The sequence below is a fragment of the Pteropus vampyrus genome, unplaced genomic scaffold (assembly GCF_000151845.1).
Source record: "Pteropus vampyrus isolate Shadow unplaced genomic scaffold, Pvam_2.0 Scaffold605, whole genome shotgun sequence".
NCBI lineage: Eukaryota > Metazoa > Chordata > Mammalia > Chiroptera > Pteropodidae > Pteropus > Pteropus vampyrus.
In genome coordinates this window covers 142,148-155,171 of record NW_011889386.1, presented here as the reverse complement: position 1 = coordinate 155,171, position 13,024 = coordinate 142,148, and the positions used below count along the sequence as shown (strand labels likewise).

Sequence of the window (13,024 nt, the reverse complement as noted above, 5' to 3'; positions counted from 1 at the left end):
CCTGCACCCCAAATCTCCTTTGCCTGTTGAAGGTAGCGGTCGAGATGGGTACCCTAACCCTCATTGTGTACCTCTAAAACCCTTTCGCCTGTGACGCACCTGTCCAGCCAGGTACAATCCCTAGTTCCGGTTTCTTCCTCTCTAAGGGCAGCTGGTCGCTACGACAGATCAGCCTGCCCAAGACCAGGGTCTGAGACCGGTGTCTGCAAGCGGGTCCTACGAACACCTGTCGCGGTTTCTTAATGTTGGGAGTAAGCGGGACGAGGAGGGCACGTTGTCTTTACCACCCGATGTCAAGTTGAGTCGGGGATATAATAAATGTGGTCACCTGGCGAATGGTGAATCGAAACCAACGGAGAGAATATGAGCCTCGTGTGGCAATGCCAGCAGGGTGCCCGCGGCTCCGTTCTGGCCATTAACCATGGTTCATTCCTGGCGACACCTGGGCAACACCTGGTACCACCTCCTACACGTTGCGTGACACCTGGGCAATACCTGGCTACACCTGGTAAGGTAAGAGCTGCCTCTGTGCTGCCTGCTACTTCTCGGTGATGACTGCATAGGGCTCTCCACCACCTGGTGACACCTGCCGACACCTGCCAGCACCTGTCCTGGCCTCCAAAGCGTGCCGGACTGACCATCGATCGCCCTACGAGTGCAGATGGCAAATGCCATGCACTTTTCCCGCGGCTTTCGAAAAATCTACGAAAGAGCCGGAGATGTTGGTCATTCCGCGAGGACGTGGTCAGCAGCTGCGTCCTCCAGTCGCCACGAGAGGCCTGCTGACACTGGAAGTTCAATGTGTGTCGAGGCTTCAGGACTCCATGACACTGAAATCCCAGCGGAAGAGCTCACGCTCTTCGATTAATTAACAAAAGGGGGAAAAAATAGACATGCCACCTCGAAAAAGCATATAGTTCCAAGGTATGAATTAGATTTGTGGGTGTCAAAAGAACGGAGGGTTAACAATCATGTAGAACACTTGAAAAGAGCATGAACAGACTGGATTAAAACAGCGTCTCGACTTAAGAATTCTCCACGTAAATTGCAGAAAAAGGCCACGGTTTCAATATTGAATTATCATCAATTTGCGGCGAGTTAGTCAAAAAAAAAAAAAAAAAAAACTTTTGTAAACATTGAAAGCATCATCAGTTCTCAAAGCTTCTCTCTGTCATTCGATTTCACAGTTCGTTTTTCCGTTGGCGGCTAGATGTGTGTTTCACTCGCTGGGCTTTTGAAGCTGTAAATTCCATTCGAAGTCTCCGTGAGGAATCCGGGAGGTCTGCTCAGGCTTCTTCCTGCCAGCTTTCCTCTTCCAGAGAAACAGATACATTATGTGCATTGCAGGAAAAGGCTCGGTTACCAGAATCCTTGGCTAAGATTCCCCTGTAAATTATTTTATTACATCTGGCAAGTGTCTACAGCTATAATTTACCTGGGAACGCGATTCTACATACTAATTTATTAGATGTGGTTACGATTCCTCTGGTTCCCGGGCGAAGCGCAGACTCTGGCTGTGGATCATATGAAAGTAGGAGGAAATCAGAAACGCGGATATTGGGGACATCACTTTCCTATGAGTCTATGTCCCTTTTATTAAATCAGTCATCTCTACATAAGCTCATCTCAGCTCATGATTCCTTAGCCTGCTTTTCTATTTACGCTGAAGACCAATGTGTCACCTCGGATGAGAGTAGCAATGGTCAGACTCTCCACTGGAGCAAAACTCACTCTCGAAAGCCATTTCCATGTTTCTTTTCAATCATGGTCACCCACTGCATGTGTCCTCTCTATAAAATATCACAGAAGAAATCACATTGTAGAATTAGTAGACTATTCAAAGTGAGCGCCCGACTGGGAAGCCCAGCGTCAACGGAGGGCACCCACATGCGGGTACGTGATGGCTGTGTCACCATCCCCTGCCTGCAACGCAGACCCTTGTAGCCATGGCTACGACTCAGAATCTGCATTTTTGTGAGATTCCATTTTGGATCATTCCGGAAGCTGGAGTTGGCAGGTGCAGAAGCGTCAGCCTATCCATCTATCCATCTCTGCCTTGAAACTTGATTTACTCCTAGAAAGCTGGGCTTTTTACCCCGTGGACCTCCCACTTCGCACTCGACAAGACTCATTTCCCCTCCGTGGGTGACCATATTCAAATCTTCTTAAGGTAAAGGACACAAAAACCACTTCCTCAGAACGCATGCCCCTGACCACACGGCCCCTTCTTATGCTTGGAGAAGGAACTTGAACTTACAGAAGGAGCTGTGAGTATTTGGTCTGCGCTTCATGCGTTTTGTGTGTTGACGCCTACCGCTTGGCAGAAACCCTGCGACACACATTTCTAGTCACCCCCAAGGGCAAAATTCAGTGGGATCGTTCAAGTCTGTAGCTTAGTAAGTAATCACAGAATTCCAAAGTGGGGACCTCACCCCCACCTTCGTAATAAAAAACAGCTAATATTTATCTAATGTTTGTTACGTTCAGACACTCGTTAGGTGCTTTGCACGCATGTTTTTTACTTAAATTAGACGATTTTGCAATTTGCATGATATTCCCCTAACTCCTTCTTTTGTAGGTACCTGTCTGGTTCATCTTGAAATCATTCATAAAATCCTCCAGACTCAGCCTCTTCTAAATTTTCAAAACTCATCAATTGTCCTGCAACTGACTCTCATATAATTCTATACTCCCCAGCATCACATAAAAATTCACTGAAAAATGGAGCCTCACTATTAAAAATGAAAAAGCCTGCATTCCATGAAGGATATGTTCCACTCAGTCAATAAAATACCGAACGACCCTAAAACGTCATTCGATATTCCTGATATTCACAGGGACTATATATTTGATATAATGAAGATTACATCAAACGGTCCACAAGTATAAAATTTGATATAAGGAGAATAATGTCCTCCGTAAGATGGCCGGTAAAGGAACTCTCACGACGATTATAAAAATTCGTAAGCATTCCTTGAAACGTTTTGACTCCATTATTCCCACTACGCCTTAACTTGAAATGAAAACTTGCACAGAACTGCACTGTCCACCAATGCTCAAGGATCACAATCCGGAAATAGAGATAACGCTTTTTTATGTAAAAGGTAAACGTTTGTCATTCGTAAAAATAAGAAAATACATTATTTACAGTAATACAGACTAACGCTTTTGGGAGACGTGCTCGGTGCTGGTCACCTCGGCGTCCATCACCTCCGCCACGCCCACTCTGAGCTAAGCGCTGGATTTCACCAGGGAAAACGAAGCCTTCAGAAGGCAACGTCACACCTGCCGACGTGCCTGGGTTGTCGTCCGTTCTCTTTCCCGCGACACAGAGGGAGGGGCCGTGCTCCTGCGTCGAAACGTGGTCACGTCTGTGCCACGCCTGCCCTTGCCACTCAAGGTCACGAGCTTCTGCAACTCTCCCTTCTCCCCCAACGTCCGAGACCCCTCCCTTCTGGGTTAATCCCCACGTGCTCAGAGTACGAGATCATTTCTTCAGCCGAAAAATAACTAACTGTCTGGCCACGCCGCTTGCCTCTCTGCCCACCACCTCGCTTCGCTGCTCCTTCTATGTCGATGCGGGCACCAATGACGTCCGTAGTAGACGTCCTTTTAGCCCACACGGACAGGGACTGGATCTATCAGAATCCAGGTCAATGCAATTAACAAGTTCAACACATACTTCTCCCATCGATGAACCACCGAAGCAGGCGAGGTGTCGGCTTTGCATGACCCCTAAGTCACAGTGCCGAGGTTGTTATTCAGATGAGCTCCTACTGGGGTTGGGGCATCATGAAATCAAAAACAACAGAATTAAAGGGGAGAGAGGTATCATCCAGCAAGGAAGCTACTGATGAATGATGATGTATCGATTTGCATCAAAATAAGATCACATCGGTTGGAATATACATGATGATTTTCTACAGCCTTGAGGAAGAAAAATAATATTGCCGTCCGTAATTTAAGAGTCCATCAATTGTAAGAAAGGAACATTTAAATGTGGAGAAATGTGCATTTTATGATTCTCGAGAATATTATTTTATCGTGGTTTTGAAGGTTTTTTAAAAATAAGTGGACGCGGATAACAGTGACTTAATAAACAAACACGGTAAACGAGGAGCTATCTGGCCCTGCGTCCATCATGACTCAACATGTTTAAAAATAATGATACGTGAAAAATCATCCCTTATGATCCGGAAAATGAATCCTAAAAGATCCCTGTCCGAACACAAATATTTACCGTCTTCATCTAAGTAAATAACACTAACTCTGCCATCAGCCTGAAAGTAACAAAAGCAGAAATGTGTAGATAATCGAATGAGAAGTTAAAGATCCAAAACATGATGAATCCGTGATACTATTTACACGCTGTCAACAACCTCTGCCACGTGGGAGGATTTGTTTTGTGACCAAAATTACCGAGCACGATGCTTTACGATTAGACATGGATGCTGTTAACACAGAAACGACGCTGCGACTGGCTTCTATAACGTCACGTCTCTTCTCTTTCTTAGAGCAGGCGTTGGAAACCGTTTTCTGTGAAGGGCCAGTCAGTATTTTCAGTCTTAAGGACCGGAGTATGTCGTAATCACTCAGCTCTAAGCGCGGTGGGCCAGACGCATCTAGGCGTCTGGAAGAAGGATGTTCTGAGTTCTCGTGGGTGTAGACTTTTCCCAAGGGCGAGCTTGGGGTCATGAGCACGTGCAGCTGGTGTGCATTCTTAATAAATAATGGAATAGCATACTGTCTTAGGTCTGTCTCGGTGAATGACTAGCCTTAAACGTGTTGAAACAGGGTCTGTTTATTTCGGGATTCACTCTACTTCAACCTAATAGTCAGACACGTGCCGCAAAATAAAGCAAAAACAAATAAACAAACAAACTGCAGACAGAGAGATGTGAGAACAATGAAAGCGACTAAATCAAACATCGAGACTTGTCCAACCGCTGGGCTGACGTCTGTCCACGAGTCGCCCGCATTCGCCAGCCTGCTTTCCCCACCTTCCAAGTCCCGTCCGACCTCTCCTGCCAGAGCAGACCGCACGCCAGCCCCATTTCAACAAGCCGAGTGGGTTCAGCAGACGTCGCCCCGACTTCCGAGCAAACGGCCGTTGGAGAAGCCTCTGCCGTCGCGCTTGGAACTTGGTGGCTAGAAAGGTGTCCGATGCCCTTCGATTCCGTCCTGCTTGTCAGGGCTCGGACAAAACAATCTCGACACGCGGTCGCGACCGTAAGTGACGATGTGTTTGTGAAGGAAACGGCGTGGCACGTCTCGCTCCTCATGATGCCGTGACAGCAAGTTTCGGTTTGGACAGATAGATGGATGCTCGGCGTGGGTACAGAACAGAACACAAGCCGCATAAGGAGGGCGCTTGACAGAACGTGGAAGACACACGATGGCTTCTGTTCCCTCGTCTTCACATCTACTCATCGGTTCTGTCTTTCCTCTCTGATGCCTCCTCTCCGGTCTGGGTCTCGGGGGACCTGGGCCCCTCCTTTTTATCCCCCTTCCGTAGCACACATGGCCCAGACCGAGCCCACTGAGTCACGGCCTGGTGCCATCGCCGTGCCTTATGTGTGTTGTGGGGACGGGGGGTGGGGAGGTGACTTGTTTCTAAGCAGCGGAATTGGCAAAGGTGAACGGATGTCACTCCTGACGTTATGTTAAGATGCAAGAGTCGGTCTCAGCAGACTCAAGATACGATCTTCCTGATCTTGAAGACGCAAATAGTCCTGGTTGGGAGCAGCTTACGAAGGGGACCACGGGCAGCTGTAGGAGCGGAGCAGCCCGGCAGAAAACACGACCTCAGCCCTTCGATGTCAGGGACGTGAATTCTGCCGACAGTCGGAATGAGCTTCGAGGCAGGTTCTTCCCCGGTCTGGACCCCGGGTGAGAACGCGCCCAGCCCACACGTCGATGACAGCCGTGAGAGGCCCTCCCGCAGAGAAGGCGTGACCCACAGGGACTGCGAGATGGTAACTGTGTGTTGTTCGAAGCCACCGCGTCTGGTGGCGACTTGTTACACAGCAATCCACAAGTGCTGCGAAGACACACTGCACTCACGCCCGCTCGGCGCACGCTCGCCGGGAGCGTCTGTGTCAAGCTAGAGTGTTTTCGAAAACCTGATGGATCATACGTCCGCTCCCTTGAGCGGGGACAGACCAATATTTATGCTCCTCTGTGTCATCCCTGATACCTAGAAATGGGCTGGATCCAAAGAGATATATGAGGTTGTCCTTAAATCGCTCACCCTGGGTGTCAGCGACAAAGTGAGCGGCTCGGAAACTCTGAGCTCCTGACAGTCCCTACGTACTCCTCGAGGCATTTTGATGTTCACGGTGACAACACGCTTCCAAAGTCTTCACAGACGATCAAGTCTTCGGCCTCAAGTGCCTCTGGCGACAGACGCCCTACGAAAAAGCCTGCAAATCACCGACATGGCAGCCAGTCCCCGAATGTGGAGTGGGACCTTCCGCAGACACACCGTCCCCCGCCGTCCCGCAGCCAGGCCGAGCGCTTTCTAGAACTGTGAGGGGGCCGGGAAGCCCGGCCGTGGCGATGGCACATGGCCACGGGGAAGACATCACACGGGTCGGAGACAGTGCTTGCGTCTGGGGCGGGAGCCACCGCCTGGGTGACCTCCGAGTCCCCGTGCCCCAGCTCTGTGGGCTCGCCGTGTGCCCTGCCGTCTCCGCGGCCACTGGGAAGGGCAGCTGTGATGGTCCCGACTCCACAGGGATCTCCTCGGAGCAGAATCTGTGTGCCGTCAGGTGGGACGCAGGCCGCAGGGCGACAGTGGCTCCTCCTGCAGAAGAGCGGCTGGAGCACTGTCCGTCCGTCTGTCTGTCCATCTGTCCGCGGTAGCTCAGGTATGCTCCCTCTCAGCCCCCGGCTCCATTCTAAGAAATGACGCCCCTTCCTTCCGAAGCCACAGCGCTGTGTCTTCTGGCCCTCTCCGTGCCCCTCATGGAAGCTTCTAGGATTTCCAGGGGTCACCGCCAGCTGCCGCTCTGCACGACTCCTCGTGGGCTCCCTGACCCTCCATCGTCACAGGGGCCACCATGCGGCCCGCCTGACCCCCAACCCCCTGTTGCATCTGAGCAGAGGCCGGGCTGGGCCAGACCTGGACCCCCCGTTTGTCCCGAGGAGACAGTGAGCAAAGCAGCGGTCCCCCGCTTCTGCACAACTGTCACTTCCAGACAGCGGTTGTCCAGGACGACGACGCTGTCGGCTGTGGGAGGGAAAGCACACACGAGTAACGTGCCCCCCACGGAGCCCAGGGGCCGAGCCCTCTGCCCAGGGGACGGGGAGCCCAGTGGGGTGACAGTAATAAAACACTACGCATAAAAGGGGCGGCTTCTCGTGAGCCTTCACTTGTACAGACCCCCTTTTGATTCATGACATGCCTTTGGTCAAAGAACAGGACGTAAAAACAAAGTCGCCATGACATTCTATAGCCAATTTGGAACCAGGGCTCCATTTACAATGTCAACATCACTGAAAAGCAGCCGAGGAGCACCAAACCCTCTGAGCTTTTGCCTTGAGGTCTGCTAAAGTTTTGCCTTGGACGGGAGCCTCCTACCATTTACTGTCCAGCAAGACGCTTTACGAAGCCAATGTTCAGAGCTCCTGTAACGCAGGTGGTAATTATAAGGTAGTACGTACAGCAGTACTGCCCTGAGCTCCTGCAGAAGAAAAATCTCACTAAGAAAAAGAAAAAGCCTTGTGATTTTAAAGGCCACATCAAGTGCTCTCCTGGTGTTATACTCCTTGGAACCATACTGGAAATGTCAATGAAGATTTTTAGAGCTTCTGGAAACACTTTGGTCTCTGAAGTGTAATTAGCAATAAATAAAAACAAGAAACCATAGACATCCAATGCTTGTCTTGTTACTTGGAAAACGAAATATAGTCTTTCGTATCCTTTCTATGTTCTTAATATTTGAAGAGAAGTTTTTGAATGTGAGTTTTATTTTTTCCATCTTATTTTACACATTCCTGGTCTACAAGTAAAAGGGTCTTATAGATAGAGAAACTTCAGGTACGTTGACATTTGGTAATGAAATGAAAAGCAGATGATTTGGAAAAGAACCTGGACCCAAACCCACAAGAAACCACACACATAAACTCACGTCTAGTGTGTCCAGTGGCCACAGTCAAAGACTTTGTAATACTCCCCGAATTCCCAAATAGTTTTAATAAAACTGGATTTGAATACAAAAAAAAAGGCGGCGGGCGGGGAGGAGTTCAGCTTCTTTCAAACGGCATGAGAATTTCACCGTTTTGCAGAGAAGCAGCCATAGCATTGCCACGATGAAAGGTGGGAAGGTAGGAACACTTTGCACCTTTACAGAGCTTCCCATCTTCCGACCGTAGGTAATGAATTTTTTTTTTCTATTTGATTAACTAATAACAGGAGCAGCAGATGGCTAGGTTTAAAGAAGGCTCGAGAATTTTTCTTTTTCTGTGTATTTACACACAGACACGCACACGCACACGCACACACACACGCACACACACACACACAGAATAAACCGAACTGTCCAAGCTCAGAAGAACCCCAGAGCATCATTGTCACATGTCACCCGTAAGCGTCTCTGGACGGGCACGGGGGTGGCCTTACCTCACAGAAGCTCTGGCACTGCTGCTTCCACAGGTCCCAGGATTCCTTGCACGGCTCCAGGCACTGGGACAGAAGGACAATAAAAATAAGGACATCAGCACGTACAGGAAACACAGCCCAGGACAAAGAACTCGCCCGCGGGCCTCGCTTTCCAACGCTCATCTTCCTACGGAGGACATCAGCGGCTCATCTTAACTGCAGACAAGGTGAATGTGAGGGAGGGGATCATGGCTGAACAGACACAAGAATGTATATTTCGGGACAAGTGAAGAAATGTTGCACAGGATACAAGTGACGTACAGCACAAGTGGTGACATTCACTCCTGGGCGGAACACCTTCAATAGAAATATGAATGCGATAAGAAACGCTTGTTAAAGGTTGTTGTTACAGATAAATTTTTTTCTTATAAACTCTAATATTCACTTCTCATCGGGCAACACAGAGCTATTTTTATGGATATCGTTCCTGCAAGGGATTGACCGAAGTTGCATTGTATTAAAAGAATACATACATATATATGTACACACACACATACACATCGTTGCTAATATGTCTTCAGCTCAGTGAATTCAGCAATGTCAACATCCGTCCAGTCTAATAACTCTATTAAAATATACTGAGTAAACCTGAACATTAAATCGACATCACACTTTCAGAATAGAGGATAATTTTTGAATATCTATGTAATTTCCTATCATATATATTGTAATACATCAGAGATAATAGTTATGCTCTATTGTTCAATAATAATTAATAGGATACAATTATTAATAGTAATAATGTTGAATAAACAGTATAGATAGGTACATGTATAACATAGTTTATTCTTATATACAGTTCTAAATAGAATTATAATACACAAAATATAATACTATATGTAATATTATGGGAATAGTACTATATATACTATATAGTAATAAATAAGAGATGGCAGCCAGGCCTCATGGTTGAAATTAAAATGTTAGTTACATGCTTATGAATAGAGATTTGAGTCTGAAAATTATATTTTAATGCAACTTTTAGTAAAAAATTATAGTCGCATATGGTTAAATGTCAGTCATTTAAATATTGGTATGCCCCCGGCACCCATAAGCTCATGATTGTCTTATCTACATAATCTTAATTTCATCACTGATAAATTTTTAAATCAGAATAAAAATTCTCGGCTAAATTTCAGATGTGTATAATGTAGAATTCAGGATATATAGCAATACTATTTTTTTTTCGGTCTGCTTTCTAATAACCTCCCTATTTTAAAATAAAGATCTAGTTCAAAGATAGGTTAGAAGACCATGATAAAACTTAATTTTCAAATATCCACTGTCATTTATTTCAACTGAAAGAATATATCCGAAAACAGACCACTGCCCATGTTATCAACAGTCCGTTCATCATAGCAGTGCCAATCAAAGTCATCAAAGTCTGACCAACGATCACTGATCATTAATATGGTTGTGTCACCTTGTAGTTTATAAGAAATGCAAACACATGGCCTGACCCCTGGACTTACAGGATCAGAATCTCTGAGATCGAAGCCCAGGAATCTTTTAACAAGTTCTCCTGGAAATTCTGATGCTTACTAAACTTTAAAAAAGAACTGCCCTACGGTGATAAACATTTTCCTATATATATCAATATATATATATTTTCCTATATATACATGTTTATATATATATTTATATATATATTATATATATTTATATATATTATATATTTATATATATATTATATATATTTATATATTATATATTTATATATAATATTTATATATTTATAAAACATATATAAAAATATATTTATATATTTATAAAAATGTATAAATATAAATATATTTATATATTTATATAAATATATTATATATAATATTTATATATTTATATAAATATATAAATATATTTATTTATATAAATATATAAATATATTTTTATATATGTTTATAAATATATAAATATATTTATATTTATATATATTTATATATTTTTTCTATATATGTTTCCTATATATATATTTTCCTATATATAAATATATATATATTTTCCTATATATATCCTATATATATATATATATATGCATATATATATCAAGTCATCACATTGTGTATCAAAAACTTATACAATGTTATATGTCAATTATATCCCAATAAGGCTGAGGAAAAAAACTTAAAAGAATTTGATGAAAACAGTGTCTCTCTCTTGTTCCATATAAGTTTCATTAAGAACCTATCTATTTCTCATGAGACTATTTTAGATTTTATATTCTGTAATAGTGCATAGGATCAATTCATTATTCGTTACTTCAGCTTTTAAAAGCTTGAGCTCATCACTGATATTTTTCCAAGACCCATACGTGCTTGTCCCAAGTTTATTAACGCTCACCTCTTTTAAGCATGTGCCAAGACAAATATATAATTTCCCCTGCCCATATGATTCTAAAAGAATACCGTTTTTCTAATAGCAATGAAATGGTCTAAAAACTTGTCTACCTTACAGATTTTATGAGTTCTTCAGAGAGTTACTTTCACCTTATCCCCAGAGCTCTCCCTTCTTGTTTTAAAACATCGGCTCAGAACCAATACAGTGTCACGGTCATTCAGTAAGTATGCTCGACGTAATTCGCTCTCAAGACCATCTGAAGCGAATAAAGGCCTTGGATTTTGTTCAGTTGGCAAAGCGACCTACGATGCAGCACGGCCACCCCACAAGACCTGGGGATGTTTCACAGACACAGGTTCAGCTACTTATAAGTTAAGTCTTTGTCGTTTCGTTCAAGAAGCATCCAACAAGCATTCTAATTGCATGCTTGCCTCATTTCCAATAACTGCTAATAGGCAGTGTCTAAAGCTGCATCTCAAATTGCTAACATTTTCTTTCGATAAACTTTTGTAAAAAGTATCTGATGAGAATAGCCGAGTGTAGACATCTGCACAAATTCTTTGTGGGATAAATCTGCCAAAGCTCTATTTCTTTACAGAGCTCTTGGCCAGGTAAAATAACGTCAACAAAAGCCAAGAGCAAATTTTAAAAAGACGGCCATTTTTCCTCAGATGTCAAACTAGAAGAGAATACTTCTTGTTTCTCCAAGTAACAATAATAATAATAATAATAATAACAATAAAACGTTTTGCTAAAAGGACCTCCCCAAATCTCTTTTCCATGAGAGAAGGGAATATGACAGAAATCGTACAAGAGACAACTGCTTTGGAATTTATTAATCGCAAAGTGTTAGTGCCGTGACCAGACAAACACACATACGCACATACAAACAGCGATCAAAGTTAATATTTTAGCAAGGGTTTCAGGCTTTCAGGATTTAGGATAATCGACTATTTTAAACTGTTTCTTCCTAAGGTACTGCTTCAAGTCCAATGAAGAAAAACTTCAAATTTCAGAGACATCTTAAAAAAACAGGTTGAGAGAGCGTATCATATGGACCAGCATTTGGAACATAGATACCATTTATTTTTTAATCTAGAAAGATATATGTGTGATATAACTTGTTTAGATAATAATTCTATATTAAATTTACATTTTAAGGTACATAGTAAAGTAAAACACCTTCTGACAATATTCGACTAGAGTTTAAGACATGTGAGCACTAAGACTTTGTGACAGTCACTGTGATATCTCTAGCATGGCATAGCAGCTCGATAAACACTTGTCGAAAAAATGCAACAATAAATTTAAGTTGTTTTGTAACCAGTAACCGGGGTTATCACACTCAAACACTTGCGAGACAGATCAAATCACGCATAAGAGTGAGCAGGGTAGAATATTACAAGCAGCCGAGTGTGACAGGAAGCGTGGGAAGGTGGCGAGCTCACCCAGTGTCCGGGACGGAACCGCTGTTCACCGCTATCTGCTCGTCGCCCAGAACTGCCCGGCGCACCCAAAGCTTCCAGAGATGCCGGCGATGCAACCCTTTCTTACTGTTATCACAAAACGCTGTACAGGTCTCTATTAGCTGTAGTTTATTTACAGCATGAGATGCTAGAGACATCACGGGAACTGCTCCAAGTAAGTGTTTGCACTCCCAGGGGACACGTAGCAATGTCTGGAGACGTTTTTACTTGTGACAGTTGAGGAGAGAGGTACTGGCTTCTGGTGGGTAGAGGTCATGGATGCTGCGTACGCACCCCACGATGCACAGGACGGTCCCCCACATGATAAAAATCTGTCCGTCTGCAAACATCAAGAGTGCCGAGATTGGGGATTTCGGGACGAAATGCCACAGGCATGCTGTTAATTAGTCAAAATAACAGGGTCGATCTTGATAAACGATGTCCCCAGGACAGACGAGTAAAAGGCTGTTCGCAGCATGATGTCTAATCATGGTATAATTCTATATATTTAGGTCACATTCATCCTCCTAAGACATGGTGGTTTTGATGATTATCACATTAA

The 13,024-nt window shown here is 44.2% G+C and overlaps 1 protein-coding gene across 1 annotated transcript in view; it reads right to left on the bottom strand.

Annotated features, from left to right (window-relative positions):
- The window catches only part of ANOS1 (anosmin 1), a 143,771-nt gene that overhangs the window by 62,486 nt on the left and 68,261 nt on the right, over positions 1-13,024 (bottom strand). Inside the window, exon 3 of the mRNA XM_011384651.1 lies at positions 8,624-8,686. Coding sequence (XP_011382953.1) covers positions 8,624-8,686 — 63 coding nt within the window. The remainder of the gene's footprint in view (positions 1-8,623; positions 8,687-13,024) is intronic.